We start from the raw sequence: 18,402 nt of genomic DNA on the forward strand, positions 1-18,402 counted from the left end.
CAGTACATTCTCTAATTATGTTCTATAATACAGTAATGATGGATTGGAACACAAGCATAATTACTGCTGAAAATAAAGTTATGAACCAATAAAAAAAGGCTTTAGCAAAAGCTCGTTTCAAAGTAAAAATAAGGTAAGTTTTAATCCAAAACATTCTGCTTATTCTAAGTTTTGATAATTCCTGGGACCCTAACTGGGTTAAAACTGAATGATCTGACAAGTACTCAGAAGAATCATCATAGCATGTACACAAAATAGAGAATAAAATTTTAATGGTATCAAAAACAGAACTTTTTGGCCAATTTAGTACTTGCTGGAATAAAGTGGCAAAATGTTACTCAGTAACGGACTTAGCTTCTAAATCAAGCTGGAATTACACATACTCTGTATATTACTTGAGTATATACAAGTACATTCCATGATAACATGCAGGGACATGGAAACAAGAAGAGTACTATCAAATCAAGATTACCATCTCTATTGATGAAATAATGAATTAAAATCAAAACACCTGTTGAGTAATCCAGAATACCTCACTTTGCCAAGGGGGTTTTAAATGTTGCTCTTTTCAAGAATTCAAATAAACTCCATATGGTTAAATTTGATTTTGTTTTCTCAACATGAAAAATGAGAAGCAGACAATATGCTATAGCTATGGGCATATTTTTTTTTCCCCACTCAGTAGCAAATTAAAGGGTTTGATAGACTTTACTCTTCTCAGGTAAAAACGGCTCTTCACATTCTAGTGGTTAAGAATGAAACCCTTAAAGCTCCTAGACATTTGAGTGTCACACCACCTACAGCAACATATGCTCAAGTACCTTTAAGATACAGTCATATGAGACAGGAGTTTAATTTTCCTGAGAACTAAATTAGACTTATGAAATAAAACAGGGTATGAAAATGACCTGAGTTCATAGGAATCTCTCAATTCAAAAGAGATTGCTTCAGCTTTGCTAAGATTTCATCAAAAGCCTTCTATAGCAAGCACTTCTTGGGGAGTCACATATTTGGTTATGGAGCCTTGGGATCTTTCTAAGCACTAAGAAGAAGTGCTTTCTGTTGTGCAAATTCAGTGAAGGGCCAGAACAGATGAGAGGACGGACGGTGCTGCAGGAAAACCTACAGGTGAGCGTATGGATTCCACTAGTTTGTAAAGAAAGGAGTAGGTGAGATATACAACTGATCCAACTTTGCTCCCAGTCTGACAACCATTACTGGGCCGCTAAGAAAATCCTAAGATTTTAGGATTCGCTAAGATAAGCGAACACAGCACCTTAAGTGGAACCTAGCAGAAGCCACTGAGAAGTGAGGGTTGGTCGGGGTAGAGATGGTCCCCTCTGAGTAACTCTCCTCTGCATGTGAGAACCCCAGAACATATTTGAAAAGTACGGTAAAATACTGGCTTCACAGTCTCTTCTCCAAATTATGCATTGCAACTTCTGTGATTATTATTGTTTGCATACTACTAAGAGGTCACATGTGAATTACTAGTCACTGAACAGCATATAAAAGAATATAGTTTAGCCTCAATCTGAGCTCTTCCGTTTGCTCTGTAATCTAATTCAAGGCACTTTAAAATGTTTTGGTGCCTTAGTGTATTAACACGTAACATGAGAAAAACACTCATTTACTCACCTCAAGGAGCTACCACACAGATGACTGAACCTTAAAGCACTTTGAGCTCCTCAGATGAAAAGCACTGTGGAGGCAATCACAGCAGAGGAAAACTCTTCCAGTGCCTTGGAATCCTGATCTATGTGCCTTGTGTCTCAACAGGGTTTTCTTAAAACACTTCACATGTAAAATGTGTTAGTAGCACTCCATCCCTTATATATGTTAATTGTTTGGCACACAGATGTTTATATATTTAAAATAGTTGTAGTACTCACTACTCCAAAGTTGTTGACTAATTGTCCAATAAAGTTAATGAAATGTAGCCACGATGGGAGTACTCCGTGTCAAATTTAGAAAACTTTAGCTTTCACTGAGGTACATGTGACATAATAGAAAGTTCATTTCTTTCAAAATAACTAGTGTTAATTATGTGAAACCACAAGTTTTTAATGAAAAAAATACTGAAAGTATGCCACAGTGTCTATATTTTCATCTGAAGAGTACAAAGATGGAGTTTTAAGGGAAAAAGGGACTTAATGCTATAGAAAACAAAGGTGGTTCTTAAATTGTTCAAAGGAAACATTTTTAAAATGTCATGTTTCATATATTGAAATAAAGCCGTTAGAGGTAATAAATTATAAATACAGTAGTTCAAACATTGTTTCTTTCTTAGCATTAATTTTTCTAAGCAAGTTAAAGTCAAAACACTTGAAATCTGTTATCCTCTTGTTTCAAAGGAACTGTGGGAAAAAGAAGCTTTCATGGAAATCTACAACAGTGATAACACCTGTGATCTTTACATAGACTACACTGGACATAGGCCATTTCAGATTTACAACATATTTTGGTTAATACATTAGATTCAATTCATTAATATGCCTTTATATTTGGGAGAACTCAGATTGTGATTTATAACCTCACAGTTTACCTAAACTCAATTCCAGGTCGTGCTTGATTTTCGGCAGGGGGTTCTGTCAGACTCATAATTAAAATGATGAAAACTGTAAATAATTTCTTTCAGACTGAAAAAATATTTTTGTTTTTTAAATAAAGTGCTTTTAAATTCAAATGTTTCTTGCCCTAAACAAAACTGAAACACACTTAAACCTGAAATCTTCGTATCTTGACACACATATTTTAACAGAAAGAAATCAGTTTTGGGCCATTAATGTCCTTCAAGAGTTCAGATTGGATCTAAATTGGGTTTTGCATTATTGTCGTGCTCGTGTTTGTACATGAAGGTTAAAAGAAAGAGGGCAACATCCAAGGACGACCAATAGGCAGTATGGGATGTAACAGCTGACCAGTAGCGGCTTTCCACAAGTCCCTCTCTGAGTTCAAAATCAATTCTGTGATCCAATTCCACTGAAAAGAAAAAAAAAAAAAATCAAACAAAGGAAGAAGTATTATAATATGTTCTATGTAGACTTCACCTAGAGTAGAGAATAAAAATTTAGCTAATAGAAGTGATTATCTTAATAATTATCTTTTTTTTTTCCCCTTTAGTGACTTTCCACTCCAAGCTTATGGGGGAAAAAAACCCCAAAAAACACAACACCCAAAACAGCCTCAATAGCTCAGGATTCTATTTGGTGGAGTCCTTTCTTTTGTATACTCAGGTCAGTATGGGATAATAAAAGAATACAACAAAAAGATTTACTCGATATCACAGAGTATATTTGGAGTAAAGAAACTGGGCTCAAATCTTAGACTTCCCATTTACTTTTAGTTCCTAATTTGTAAAACAAGGAAAACAGCCCTCCTGCAAAATTGGGGGCCAGGCTTATGTGCCATAATGTCTGTGGGGGTGCACAGGTCACTCAAAGTCTCCTTGCCTGGGGAGGCCTGGTCCATCACCTCGCTCAGTGGTGACTTATTGCAGTCCCAGACTCCCCACTTGGCTGCCATCACACTGCCTGGTCCCCATGCAGTCAGCAGGGCCTCACGTGCACCAGGGACATACAAGTGCTCACTAAATGTATGATTCAATAAAGAATGCATTGGGTGGCTGGGACAGTTAGATCGGGAGGAACAGTGGTGATCCTTGGGAGGAACAGTGGTGATCCTTGGGAGGAAGGACTTCATTTTTAACAGGGCTGTCCTCAAACAAATCAGTGAATTCAATTAAGTCTTTTTCTAAAACCCACAGAAAGTTCTTGCAATACTTGTTAGAGAAAAATCAAGGCAAAAAGAGAATTACAAAGGATTCATTTAATACGTCCTTAGAGGTAAAACACTTAGAAAAACAATACTTCGATTTAGGAACTCCTTTAAAACTGTCACTGAGCTGTAGGATATTTTGAAGGAACGCTCTTAGAAACCAAAAACACTCAAATTGTTGTTCAGAGTGCCAGAAGATGTGGAAAGTAAAAGGTGGCAAAAATAAAGGAGGCTGGAACAAAAGTTGGGTTTGCTTTCCACTGAATTTAATAATTGCACATAGAAAATCCTATCACTCAAGAGAATGCTTTGATATAAATGTTTAGCTAATGCTTATTTTAAAATAGGTATTTAAAAATGCATATAGTTGTTGCTTTTCTATTCAACTATGCTTTTCTGACAAGGAAAGTCCATGGATCTATCTATATGTTTTCAGATAAGAGTAGCCTTAAGCAGCATAAATACCAATTAGGTTATAAAACACTTGTAAAATATATTGACACATGGGGCGCCTGGGTGGCCCAGTGGGTTAAAGCCTCTGCCTTCTGCTCAGGTCGTGATCCCACGGTCCAGGGATTGAGCCCCACATCGGGCTCTCTGCTCAGCAGGGAGCCTGTTTCCTCCTCTCTCTCTGCCTACTTGTGATCTCTGTCTGTCCAATAAGTAAATAAAATCTTTAAAAAAATATATATATATATATAAATTGACACAGGCCTTTTACAATTTTTTTTTTTTTAAAGATTTTATTTATTTATTTGACAGAGAGAAATCACAAGAGAGGCAGGCAGAGAGAGAGAGAGAGGAAGGGAAGCAGGCTCTCCGCTGAGCAGAGAGCCCGATGTGGGACTCGATCCCAGGACCCTGAGATCTTGACCTGAGCTGAAGGCAGCGGCTTAAACTGCCATTTTTCTCATTTAAATTACAATAAGCTAATCCACAATACATCAGAAATAGCTGAAATCTATATGTGGAACTGTGGGGTAGTAATGTCTGGATCTTTTGTCTTTTGTATTCCATGGGACATTTGAGCTTGATTTGTAGGCACATTCTGGCACAACAGACAGGAAGATGAAAAAAGAAGGAAACTGGAATTCTCAAGCATATGAAGAGAAGTCATATTGGAGTTAGTTATAAAGAAAAGAGGAGAAATAAGAGGAAAAACAGAAGAGATGAGAAAAATACACATAAATATCGGCGAGGACCACCAAATTAAAATTTCTACTTTAAAATGCCACTGTTGAATGTCTTCCTAGTCTAAGAGTCTTAAGTTGAATTGTTATTTTAGAATCAAAGAAAGGGAAATTTTTTCCGTTATAGCAAGTAGTATTTGGCTTTGATTTTGTGTCCCTAACATTTATTCTTAAATGCTTTACATTCGTGAAACACTGCCTTTCATTTCACTCAAAAGCTGTATTTAATTATCACCTGTTATAGTCCTTGCCATGCTTATCACCTACAGGGACTCTGTCTCCCTTGCTATTTATCTGTAGGTTGTCTTCATCAAAATGCGAATAAGTTAGCCGCCCTCTACCTGATGAATTGGTTTTAGTATCTCATTTTCCTTAAAAGGTTTACAACAGGCAGTCTAGCTGCTAGTGCTGCTAACTTCACATATGTTGGTTCTGCAGATGGAGAGATGGGAGTTAGGTGGGCTCAGGTCTCATCTTCTCTCTCCCTTTTACACAGATCTCAGAATTTCCAAGGGAGCAAGGGTCTAGATGGCAGTACCATTCTTCATGTGCTATGAGATGTAGTCTTGGCCAAAGCAGGCCCAAATCTATATGGGACTGCCTTGGATCTACTGTCTCATGATTAGCATATCAAAAATGGGTGGCACAACACAGCTCGTAGTTTTTTCCTAGTTTCTCTCACCGAATTAGGTCAAAGAGAAAGGAAAACATAAAATCATCACTTTGTTCTTTCTTCTCTCTTTTGAGAGCCTAAGGACTAGAATACCTTGATCCACAAAGAAAAGACAGAGATCCTGAAAAACTGAAGAGAAGTAAAACTGAGAAAAAGACTGTTAAGATTTTAACAATCCTTAGCAGTTTGCTTCTATTGCTTGAAAACGTGGATTTGTTTTTCTTCGGGGGAGTCTTGCATACAGCCCTGTTTCTCTTCCTTTCCCCCAAAGTGAATGTCTGCAGTTCATGAAGTATGGAAGTAAAGTGTCATCAGTACTGTGTTTTCATCAGAGAATTCTCTGCACAAGTCTTGTCCACATGGATGTAGAATTAAAAAATATGTGTGAACAGAAAGAGAGCATCTTAGTATTAAAATGTATACTAATTGGACAGGTTTCTACTGTTTTAAATGGAAACATCTTAACTTCCCTGGAGAGAATTCTTCAAAAACTTAACAGTTATCTTGGGGCACCTGGATGACTTAGTTAAGTGTCTGACTCTTGGTTTCAGCTCAGGTCATCATTTCAGGGTCATGAGACTGAGCCCTAAATCGGCCCCTGCGCTCAGCAGGGAGTTGGCTTGGGATCTCCCTCTTCCTCTTCCTCTCCCCTCCCCCCTCTCTCTCTCAAATAAATAAATCTTAAAAAAAGTTATCTTATTTGTAAGTAGTAATTATGCAGTCATAACTGAATGATTTTTGGTTACAGGCAGACACCAAGAAAAATACTAGTAAAGGAAACTTTTTTCAAATGACTGGCAAAAGATTCTTTCATAGAAAGATTATGCTGAGTTCTTGTTGGTAAATTATGCCTTCTTATTTTTGTGCTGCTGCAGTGCAGCTAGCTGTACATTTCATGTGGTTAGGTGTCTGACATTCAAGGAATATTTACATTTTGAGAACTGTTATAATTTCAAATATACTTAAGAATATTCTCCAACTGTCCTTTTTTGAAAAAAGAAAAACAAAACACTCTAAAATGAGCTTTATAGGGGCGCCTGGGTGGCTCAGTGGGTTAAGCCTCTGCCTTCAGCTCAGGTCTTGAGGGTCCTGGAATGGAGCCCTGCATCGGGCTCTCTGCTCAGCAGGGAGCCTGCTTCCACCTCTCTCTATGCCTCTCAGCCTACTTGTGATCTCTGTCAAATAAATAAATAAAATCTTTTAAAAAAATGAGCCTTATAATTAGTTTTCATATCTGCCAAAATAATTTCCCAACACTAATCTATCCTGAAAAATACCTCATGTTTGATAACAAATGGGCTTTACTGGTAAATATAGGCTCTATGGGTAAATTTTGATTACAAAAAACTCCACAAGATGGCCAGATTTGTTGGACCATTTATAATCTTTTTTTTTTTTTTTTAAGATTTTATTTATTTATTTGACAGAGAGAGAGATCACAAGTAGGCAGAGAGGCAGGCAGAGAGAGAGGAGGAAGCAGGCTCGCTGCGGAGCAGAGAACCCGATGCGGGGCTCGATCCCAGGACCCTGAGATCATGACCTAAGCCGAAGGCAGCGGCTTAATCCACTGAGCCACCCAGGCGCCTAATCTTTTTTTTTTTTTTAAAGATTTATTTATTTGACAGAGATATCACAAGTAGGACGAGAGGCAGGCAGAGAGAGGGGGAAACAGGATCCCTGTCGAGCAGAGAACCCGATGAAGGGCTTGATCCCAGGACCCTGGGATCCTGACCTGAGCCGAAGGCAGAGGCTTTAACCCACTGAGCCACCCAGGCACCCCTACAATCTGGTTTAAGAAACTTTTCCAATAGTATTTAGAGCTCTTTCCTTCCCTTCAGCTCTCTTCTGGTTCTCGCTATACCCTGTGCTTTGTTTATGTGGTTTCTCCTCCTGAAACATCTTTTCACCTCTGCATGTCCAAATCCTACTTCCACAGAGCCTTTTATGATTTTCCAGGTGAAGGCATTTTCTCTTTCCCTAGAACTGACAGAGTCTTTACCTGTATCTTTGTTATGTGGCTCACCATAGTCTACCATATACTATAATTATTCATGTGGTTATCTACCTCCCTACTAGAATAAATATTCTCTAGAAAATAGTTAATTTCCACAACAGCATTTAACATCTTTGTGGGCAGTACTGAAGTCTGTTTCATTTTGGTATCTTTTCTAGTGACGAGCTTGGTACCCAGGCTCATGGCAAACCTTTAACAAGCAATTGTTAAACGAAAAAAAGCAGAGGAAGAGAAACGGAAGCCATACACATATTACCATTTGAATCAGTTTGGTGTAGTTAAGATTAGTGGTCTAGTTGCCTAAGATAGCGGGGATGGCTTTAAGATTGTAGATATAAGGGTTACTTGAATGCAGGATAAATGAATGGATTAATATTCCTTCATCTAATTAAATATGCAAAAACCACAAGTCAAATAATTTCTTCATGAGCAGGGGCAAGAGACAGCACTTATGTAAGATCATTCCTTGAGGGAAATTCATGAAATTACATCAACACAAACTGTTGCTAGGGAGCAAAAAAACCCCAAATCAGTCTGTTATATTAAAATACTGTTTTGGAATTTTTATCAAGAAAGAGGTTTTTTTTTTCTTTGAAAATAGAAAAAAAAAAAGGATGGGATATTAGCAATTAAATAGAGAAGTTGTAAAATTAGATGCGGTTAAAAATCAAAGGAAAAACCTCCAACATTATTTTCTGTTAAAGTCAAATCCAATATCAAAAAAAAAGAAGAAGAAAAAGAAAAAGGAAAGAGAGAGGAGCTGTGGAAATAGGAATGAAAGTTAATGATAAAAGTGATTTTAAACTCAGATTAATCCTTAGTGATACATCTAGAATCGGCTGTAAATTAAGAGACTGAAAATATCTCCTACATTATAAAATACTAATTTTTAAAAGCAACCTGACCCCTCTTACAGATGATTAAGTATTTGTGTTGAAACCACATACCAGCAGCAATGGCACACCTCCAGCCCTAAGGGATGATGTTACTGACACCTGAAATAATTGGGAATGATTATATTTCTTATACTGTGAAACCTTTCTATATCTAAATGTCTTGCATGAAAAGAACAGTGAACCTTTTTGAAGCCTTTAGGACAATAAAGAAGGAAAATGGCCTAATGCTTTTCTTCCCTCTCTATAAGTTTCCTTCTTTGTAGAAACATACAGAGTATCATTTTAGCACATTAAGTGGCTAATCACTTTGGTTTCAGGACACTGCTACTTAAGAATAGAAAATACATATAAAATAGTCTACAATGGTGACATTCAAGCTGATCTCATAGAAGAAGTGATACATAGTATTCTGAATGCTATTCCTGACATATACCATACCGAGGGTATTATCTTTATTCTGCATTACATTTTCCGGAAAAAGAAGTTGTGGGAGATTAAAGAACGATTCCTGAAGTCTGAAATCTGTGAAAAAAAAAACACAAGATGCTGTAAAGTGTTGGCTGATGGTTACAAAGGGCCTTCAGTGATGTAGTGGCCAAAAGTTAGAATACTATTCCCAAATATGCTGATTAAAGCTAGCATACATAAAGAAGTACACACTTTGGTTTTTATGAAGAGCTCTTTCATGGAAAATGTAAGTGTAATTAACTTTGAAATACAATGTCATAATCTGTTAATACCCAGATATCCCCCAAAATTATAGCTCATATAAGTTCTAATGTAGAGGCAAAACGTGCTAAAAGAAACTTTTTTTTTCCATAATATGTTAAAAACACAGGGGAGTGCAAGAAATGGAATCATAAAACCACTGTATATAAACCTGGAATTTTCAAAAGAAATGAAGAATAACTATCTTAGATGCTTCAACTTCATGACAATAAAGTGGTTTCAACAGACAACAACACATACTCTTCAAAGACAGAAACCCTAATTGATTCATGAATTCAGTTTGTGTCCATCTTACCCTCAAAAAGCAAGAGAATCAAAGAGTCCATAGCTTCAGAATAAAGGTTATCAAGAACTGAGGCAATCAATGTAAGCAGAAAGAAGGAAGCAAGCCAGAATCACCCAATCACAATGACCAAATTCCAGAAAGAAGATTTAAGGAAGAAAAGCTTTATGATTTGCAAGATAGAGCAAGTATGACATAAGGAATGTCGAAATCTGGATTATATAGAAAAGTGCATTATTGAAGCGAGTCTAAGAATTAGTAAGGCAAATCTTGGGAATTTGGTTTAAAAGGTGGAATTCTGTAATAGTTTAATTACATAAATGTCTAGAGATAAACAATGTTAACTAAGAGTCATGATTAGCTCAAATTTGGTGGAATCTACAGTCCACAAGGAATTTACCATTAGGACCAATGAAGAATTTATTTGCAAGAATAATAGAAAGTGTATTGTTATCAAAATGTAATGATGCAATATAGCTAAGCATCTAACTGTTGTCCTGAAAGAAGAAACAGGTTTCTCTATCATTAATTTTGAAATTACTATGTTAAATAGTAAAAAGACCTAAAAAACAGCTTTCGTCCCTCAGATCCTACAGATTCTCTCTTTATGTTTTCATTACCCTTTCTCGGGGCATTAACATTACAAGGAATTGTGACTTTAAACTTGCCATCTTACACAATTCTTTGAAAATATTTTTCCTCAGAAGTTTAGAGTTTTGACCTCTGCATGTTACAACAGAATTCTGTTTTTTTTATAGTCACATTCCTGATACTAAGTAGAAATGAAATCTTCAATCACCAACAGTATAGGAACTTATGTAAGAAACTAAAAAAATGAAGTCTATACAAATATCAAAGTCTAAAATGAGTTCTCTACACACTGTTCAAAAGGCTTACAATTATAAAATTTTCAGTACTCAAGAGTATGACAGAAATAGGATTAAGGTTAAGAAAAATGCTACTGGTCCAAACTGGAATGTCCAACTTGGGAACATCCAGGGTAATTCCTTTTGTAGTGGGGTTGACTGTAGAGAAAGATCCAGCCTCTAGGACTGCCACGCCTGAGCTTCCTTTTTAAGCACATTTTATGGATGATAATGGATGCTGGTCATTTGAAAATTTAGAGAGCAGACACAGCAAGAAAATAAGGTTACAAGTATCTGAAATAAAATCTGCTTTAACATTTATTGAGAAAGGAAGGAAAGTTTCTGTTTGCTATATAGTCACAAAAAGCAGCTGGTTTGAGAATCCGTATTTCCTTACGTGAATCAATAGAAAAATAGGACTCATTAGCCTTATTTTAATGGACACTTAAAAATAAGGTTCAAATTTAGATGCTTGGAATTAAATATATACTAAATGTATAGGAGTTTCACAACTATTCAAGATTTTAAACCTTAGAAATCTACCAGAAAAAAATAAGTCCAGCTTAACTATCCATTCATTCCCTCACTTCTTGAATATCTACTTTTGTTAGGCAGCTGAAATAGGAGTGAAAGCCATACAATGGATCCAATACAATAATATAAGCTTGAAAGTCTTATAATTTGGCTGGATGAAGGGGACGGTGGAATTAGCAGCAGGATGGGTTTGGCATAGTAGCTTTTAAAAAGTATCAAGAATATATACAGCATAGGTTTGAAGCACTTACATGAATTTTTAAGGTCATATTTAAAAAAATCTACTTTATAAAAACCAGGGGGTGCTCATTCCAAAGAAATCTGTTATATACCCGGCCCTGATTATTACTGTTCTTAACTATTAATTCACCAATGCAGAGAGTAAAACTGCATTTACCTGGGAATTATACTTAAAAATATAATCAAAGTATTTTTTCTTTAAAAGCAAACTTAGGCTTTAGATTTTAGAGTTGACTGCTCCTGTCAGTATCTTAATCCTCTCTGCCCTCAAGTTGTAAGAGATATGGTATAAACATAAGGAAAAAAGAGTATGAACTAACATGCAGAATCCAGAAAGCCAGAACTGCTGTGTGGAAGGGTCTGCGTTGCTACAGTGGTTGTGGGGAGCGAGGCAACTGGTTTCTTCTCATCTTCTATTGAGTCTTTCGATGCCTCAGACGCCTGTGATGTAGATGAACGTCCAAATCTTGAAAACAACATTCCTCCAAGGCCCTTTCCAATGCTAGCGGCCCCTGCATTTCACAAAACAGGGCAGTCAGCCTGCTGAATTACACCACATACCAAGCTAAAGAACACCAGCCACAGTTACAGCCAACTGGCAGAGGAATCAAGCCCTAGTCATATTTTTCCAGGGTGGGAACATAGGAAAACTGCAATTTATATTGTTGGTTTCTAAGTAAAAATGGTGTTGAACAGAATGAGAGTTGTACAAACGGTAGGAATAGAGCTTACCAAAAATGGAACAAAGATTCTATTTTATTCAAGTGTTCATTGTTTATTAAAGTATTTGGTAAGATTAAAAACTTTAATAACAGAACCATGCCATCAACATGGGTCTATATTTACTACTGATATGCTTTACTACTGAAATTAAGTGAATATTTTACAAAAAGCTATCATAAATAATCTGTATGACAAAGTGAAATATCAATGAAAAGCCTATTTACAGTGCCATCTTGTGGCATTTTATATTAAGAAAACCCAGAACCAACGGACTAATTCAAGTGACACATAATTGAGCTCCAGCTCTACACCAACAAACACTGTGGCTGGTGATCCTTTAAAGAGAAATTAAATAACCTGTTGCCCCCAGGATGGACACGGTTTGAGAGGCACGAATTAGAGAATGGGTTGGCAGGGGCACCCTTAGAACTCACGTATTCCCTCATTTTACAGACGAAGCAGACCATTAAAAATGATGTGACTTGGGGAGCCTGGGTGGCTCAGTGGGTTAAAGCCTCTGACTTTGGCTCAGGTCATGATCTCAGGGTACTGGGATTGAGCCCCACATAGGGCTCTCTGCTCCATGGGGAGCCTGCTTCCTCCTCTCTCTCTCTGCCTGCCTCTCTGCCTACTTGTGAACTCTGTCAAATAAATAAAATCTTAAAAAAAAAAAAAAAAAAAAAAAAAAAAAGATGTGACTTGGGCGCCTGGGTGGCTCAGTTGGTTAAGCAATTGTCTTTGGCTCAGGTCGTGATCGTGGAGGACCGGGATTCAGTCACGCATTGGGCTTCCAGCTCTGCAGGGAGTCTGCTTCTCCCTCTGACCCTCTCCTCTCTCACGCTCTATCACTCTCTCTCTAAAAAAAAAAAAATGATGTGACTTACCCAAGATCTCACAGTAGGTGGCCAGGCCAAGATTAAAATGAGGGCCTTGATTCCCAGACCTTCTCTTGACTCTCCATCTACCTCATAGTCTAAAACTACAAGATCTGATTTAATTAGAGAGCCTTTAGGGCTTTTGGCTCACAATATGAACAGTAAGAGGGTAGTTAATTCTAAACACAGGGATTAAATATTGGATGTTTTATAATACATAAAATATCTTCAAGAACTCCAAATTTAATACCTATCGAAGAAAGTGCTTATATTTACTAATAAGAAATACTTATAAGAAATTACCTAATATACTTGCTTTGCCTATATTTGTTATAGATTCCCCATAGTGCCGGCGGGACAAGACTGGTGAGGTCACAGGGCTTGGTACTGTTGAAATGCCTTCATTCTCTGAAATTGAGGTAGGTTCTTTTGCTGGGTGGAGAAAGCTTGGCTTCATATACTCATAAGGTAGAGGATTGGAAGTATTATACCAGTGGATCTGGACAGGTGAAATGTTGCTGTAGTGTTTCAGTATTAATGGTTCTAATCTATAAGCCTTGAATTTAAAAAAATTCAAAGAAACACAACATTAAGGCACAATGTTTGGATTTTACTAAACTGTTTATTCTTACTCTATTGCATGCTCAGCAGATCTTAGGGAATTAAAAAAACAACAACCCTGGTATTTCTAACATGCATTCCTCTTTGTTTACTGTTAATAATATGTAATTGGTCTAATTATATATCTTTAATGATGAGATTATTAAAAAACCAATTAGCACTGGTCTAACAGTGCCCATTAATTTGTTTTTTAGAGAAACAGATTCATTTTATGATGTTCTGATATCATCTAACAATTAGATTTATGTTAGTCTCACCAACACAGCTGAAGCAATAAACAGTAAACTAGAACACAATAAATAGGGTCAATCTGTAATATAATCTTATAATCTATATATAAATATAGATTTATATTTATCTATAATATGTATCTATAAATCTATAAATATAATCTATAATATAATCTTAGGAGCTCTTAGTAAGTTCTAAATTTTCAAAAAGATTAACATAGATGCTGATACAAGACCATTTGTCTAATGTGAAGAAGGGATGATAGAGCAGAAAGGCAATGAATGGATTTGGCCAATTAGAATTAGAATTCCCCATGTACACATTCTGGCCTCTGTTGTTTATTAACTATGTAACACCTGCCAAGTTGTAAGGTCTCAGAGATACCATTTCCTGAGCTATAGGAAGGAGATTAACTTTCCCTACCTCACAAGGATGTTGGGAAGAACAGATAATGTTTGTAAATACTGCCTAGCACAGATCTAACATAAACGTTGTTTAAAAAACATTACTTAAAAAAATCACAGGAATGAATAAATGAATAATATAAAATGAATAATAAAAATAACTTAAAATAATACAATGACTTTGGAGCACCCTTTTATAATATAACAAAGTTAAGATTATATCCAGAACAGAGTATACAATGAAAACTCAGAGTTCCCCTATGAACTCAAGTTCACGTTCAAGTTGTAAGGCAATGAGTAAAATCAATGTATATTAATGAAATACTTAATGTCTAGCTGGGGGTTTTCACACATGTTTTACTTAATACTAACAACCTTATGAGGTAAAATATTATCATCTGCATCCTAAGGATAACGAAGAGTCTCAGGAGAGACTTGGGCAAGATTGTGCAGTCTGTATTTTAATGTAATACTAGTTTCCAACTCAAGTGAAATTTATTTCATAGTGTTTTTGATTCTTTAACATATAGGACATTTTCTAAAACTCTTGTATTTAATCAATGCTATATTTACTTGGTACTACCTAAAGATCTTTTAGAAGACAAAGCTATTTTTCTGAGAATGAATGCTATTTTAAAATGGTTTGTTTTACATTTAGTTATACCTAGCCTTGTCCCCAAAAGGATTTAAGGAAGCATTTTTCTCATCTATAATCTTACTTGGTATTAAATGGTCTAGCTGGATGCAAGATCACTGGAGTGTTTACAGTAAAAAATTATTCACAGTACAAATATAACAGAAAAACCTCAAATTTTATAATCTCATCAGGCTAAAATAACTTCATTTCTTTATTCATGATTAACAGAATATTCAAGTATTTTCATTTCTAAGGTGACCTACTAGACACATTTCAATATTGAAGCATGCTTTAGAGAAAGAAAACCTTAGAGTGGGGTTTTAAAATTTATGCTCGTTGAGTTACTGGTATCACAACTGATAATGGCTTGACAGTCGAGAAGACTCCTGTTCCAGGAATTAATTGTCCAGAGATAGTATTTTTCATTATGCTCTTACACTATAACATAAACACATCATCTCTAAGGTATTTTCTGAGCCCTAAATTAACCAAAATACAAACGTCTTAAAAATATGAATCTATGAAAATATAATCAGATAAATGAATTCATTTCTCATTAGTTCAGTTGTACCTTGCAATATTTCTTAAAAGGTCTTTAAGAATGATTTAATATTGAGAGGAAAAACATCTACAACTGCAACTCACCACTGGATCTGTTGGATGAAAAATATTTAGTAACCGGTTACAAATTTCTCTGGGCAAAATATGGTCTTGACTTCCAGTGTTTCCTGGGCGGATGCCACGCAATGCCAAGAAAACTGCTAGTGGGGATCCCATGCAGAAGAAATTCTCAACCTAAAATGATAGTTATCTTAAATTTTAAAACCAGTGTAGGGTTTTTCAGCAGAATTTGGGCACAACATAATATATGGTAAAAATGTGAATAATAGAATTATCTTCAAATATAAGTCTTCTTTTTTCATGAGCTTGGTTCGGATGATATCTGCAATTATTTGTTAATTATATGCCAACCATTAATTATTCTAAAAATCTATTTTCAGAAGCAACCTTCATTTTCCTTAACTCAAATAGAAAACAATGAATGAGAAGGAGGAGGAAGACCTTCACCTCCTTAGCTTCACTGAGCTACTGTTTTGTGGTAATATTCTAGGTTCTGTGAAGTCTATGGAGACCACTGTGAAGAGTTTCTGTGCTCAGAGTTTATAACCCTGTGCGGGAAGCAGAAAAAATAAACGAAGAGAGGGAAAGATTGCTATAAGAGAGTAAAGAAAGGAATAATTCCAACTCTGAGGATGTTTATACAGAAAGAAGCATTTCCCCCCCAGATTGTGTGAAGTTTTTTTCTTTTAATTGCAGTGTAATTAACAGGGTTTATTAGTTTCAGTTTTATAGTATAGTGATTCAACAACTCTAAACATTACTCAGAGCTCTTACAGTAAGTGTCCTCTTAATCCCCTTCACCTAGTTCACCCATCACCCCCGCCCCCACCTCTCCTCTGGCAACTACCAATTAGTTCTCTGTATTTAAGAGTCTATTTGTCTTTTTGTCAATTTGTTTTGTTAAATTCCACAAATGAGTGAAATCATAATGGTATTTGTCTTTCTCTGACTGACTTATTTCACACAGCATTATACCCACTAGATCCATTCATGTTGCTGTAAAAGGCAAGATTTCATTCTTTTTTATGGCTAATATTCCATGGTATGTGCGTGTTTATCTATCTATATATCTGTATATATGTCTATACGCATATAGATATATATATCACATCTTCATCCATTCATCTATTGATGGACATTCACATTTCTCCCATTATTTGGTTATTGTACATAATGCTGCAGTAAACATAGCGGTGCATATCTTTTCAAATTAGTGTTTCTGTATTCTTTGGGTTTGCACCCAGTAGTGGAATTACTGGATTATACAGCAATGTTTTGAGGAACCTCCATACTGTCTTCCATAGTGGCTGCACCAGTTTGCATTCCTACCAACAATCCATGATGGTTCCTTTTTCTCCATATCCTCACCCACACCTGCTGTTTTTTGTGTTGTTAATTTTAGTCTTTCTGACAGGTGTGAGATGATATCTCATTGAGGTTTTGATTTGCATTTCCCGGGTGGGGAGTGATGTGGAGCACTTTTTCATGTGTCTGTAGGCTATCTGTATGTCTTCTTTGAAGAAATGTCTGTTCCTGTCTTCTACCGAGGAGGAAGCATTCACCTTGGCGATAAAAGGTAAAAAGGATTTCTACATTTGGGGCTGGATCATTGGGGCCAGAAAGGACATCTGAGATTGACAGAATCACTGTGAACTAAAGCAGAGGCAGGAGAAAGTATGGCTCAATTTAGAAAATAGAAATAGTTGGACAGAGTTGAAAAACTGCGTGTCAGGGAAATGTAACTTGGAATGAGAATGTATGGAACCTTGACTATTTGACTAAAAAAAGTAGGACTTAATTGATTTTGTAGGTAGTAAAGAAGAACAGGATTTGACCTATGTTTTAGGAGGTTAGTAAACCTGGTAGTAGTGTGTGGATGAACTGGAAAACAGAGTCTCATGACTCAGAGACGAGTTAGGAAACTACTCAAAGCACTTAGGCAAAAGATAATTTGAATTGGGCCAGGACAAGATGTTCATTCAGAAATGGAAATGGGAGGGGAGAGGGTGCAATCAACATGACTGAATGGAGATGGGGATGAGGAATGAGTCAGAGGCAAGTTACAAGCTTTGGGTCTGGCTGACTGGGAAGACAGTGGTTCCATTTACTATAACAGGAAACTCTAGGTAGTCCTGCTTTTGTTCATGTTAAGTCTGAAGTATCTGTAACATATCTAATGGGCTGAAATTTTAGGGTAAGAGATGTAGAGTTGGATATGTCCTCTCCCAAGTCTATGTGTCGCCATTACAGAAGTGACATGTAAAGCCAGAGAAGGTGTAAGATGGCTTAGGAACTGCACAGAGTAAGAGAGGGCTTTAACTGGAAATAGGAGCATCTGCATTTGATTAGCAGGGGAAGGAGACTACAAAAGGGAGAGTGAAAATAAAAGGAGAACCAGGATAATTCAGTATACATGGAAGCCATGGGAGAAGGCTTCTAGAAAACTAGTGTGGTCAGCAGCACTGGATTATATACAGAATGTGACACCTCTTCCTCCTAAAGTCACCCTACATCTCTCATATGTCCCATTACCCTGATGCATGACTCTCCCAATTCTCTCCTTCCCAACATCAAAGAAATTATTCTAACAGACTCTAACACTTCTCCTCATGGCATCCAATCTGGACTGCACTGTAACTATACTGTAACTAACTTGTCCCTGGCACGAATTTTATGTACCTTTAATATGCCCCCTCACCGTATCTGAAGTGATTCTTCTTTTTTCCCAAATGAACCAATATTTATTTTGAAAATGGTACCTTTATGTTAAAGAATGTATGAGAAAGTTTTTGTTTTTAAAGGACTGGGTAACATCAACATGTCTGAGGGCTGAAGAAAATTAACTTGTTAATTAAAATTATAGGAAAAAGCATTTGAAATACACAGATGAAAACAGCAATTTTGAAAGGATTAAGATAATTAAGAAAGGATAAAGATAAGAAAATAGTTGAGATAGAAGCTATGTAAATCCTTTCTTTTTTTCTCTTATTCTCTCTCTCTCTCTCTTTGTAAATCCTTCTGCTATTTGATAGACACATGTACATACATACACAGCCTAGCAAAATGCTTTACCCTTTGGTCAGGCGTT

General features: G+C 36.3%; 1 protein-coding gene across 6 annotated transcripts in view; it reads right to left on the reverse strand.

Annotated features, from left to right (window-relative positions):
• Positions 1-255: 255 nt before the first annotated feature.
• Positions 256-18,402, reverse strand: part of DDHD1 (DDHD domain containing 1) — a 95,293-nt gene continuing 77,146 nt past the window's right edge. For 3 of the 6 annotated variants that reach the window (XM_046008632.1, XM_046008629.1, XM_046008630.1), the window contains 5 exons: positions 15,339-15,488; positions 13,104-13,356; positions 11,523-11,714; positions 8,989-9,072; positions 256-2,982 (listed from right to left, as the gene is read on the reverse strand). In XM_046008632.1, coding sequence (XP_045864588.1) covers positions 2,801-2,982; positions 8,989-9,072; positions 11,523-11,714; positions 13,104-13,356; positions 15,339-15,488 — 861 coding nt within the window. In that variant the 3' untranslated portion in view covers positions 256-2,800. The remainder of the gene's footprint in view (positions 2,983-8,988; positions 9,073-11,522; positions 11,715-13,103; positions 13,357-15,338; positions 15,489-18,402) is intronic. The other 3 variants (XM_046008634.1, XM_046008631.1, XM_046008633.1) reach the window with 1 other exon arrangement.

The sequence above is a fragment of the Meles meles genome, chromosome 6, assembly GCF_922984935.1.
Source record: "Meles meles chromosome 6, mMelMel3.1 paternal haplotype, whole genome shotgun sequence".
Lineage (NCBI taxonomy): Eukaryota > Metazoa > Chordata > Mammalia > Carnivora > Mustelidae > Meles > Meles meles.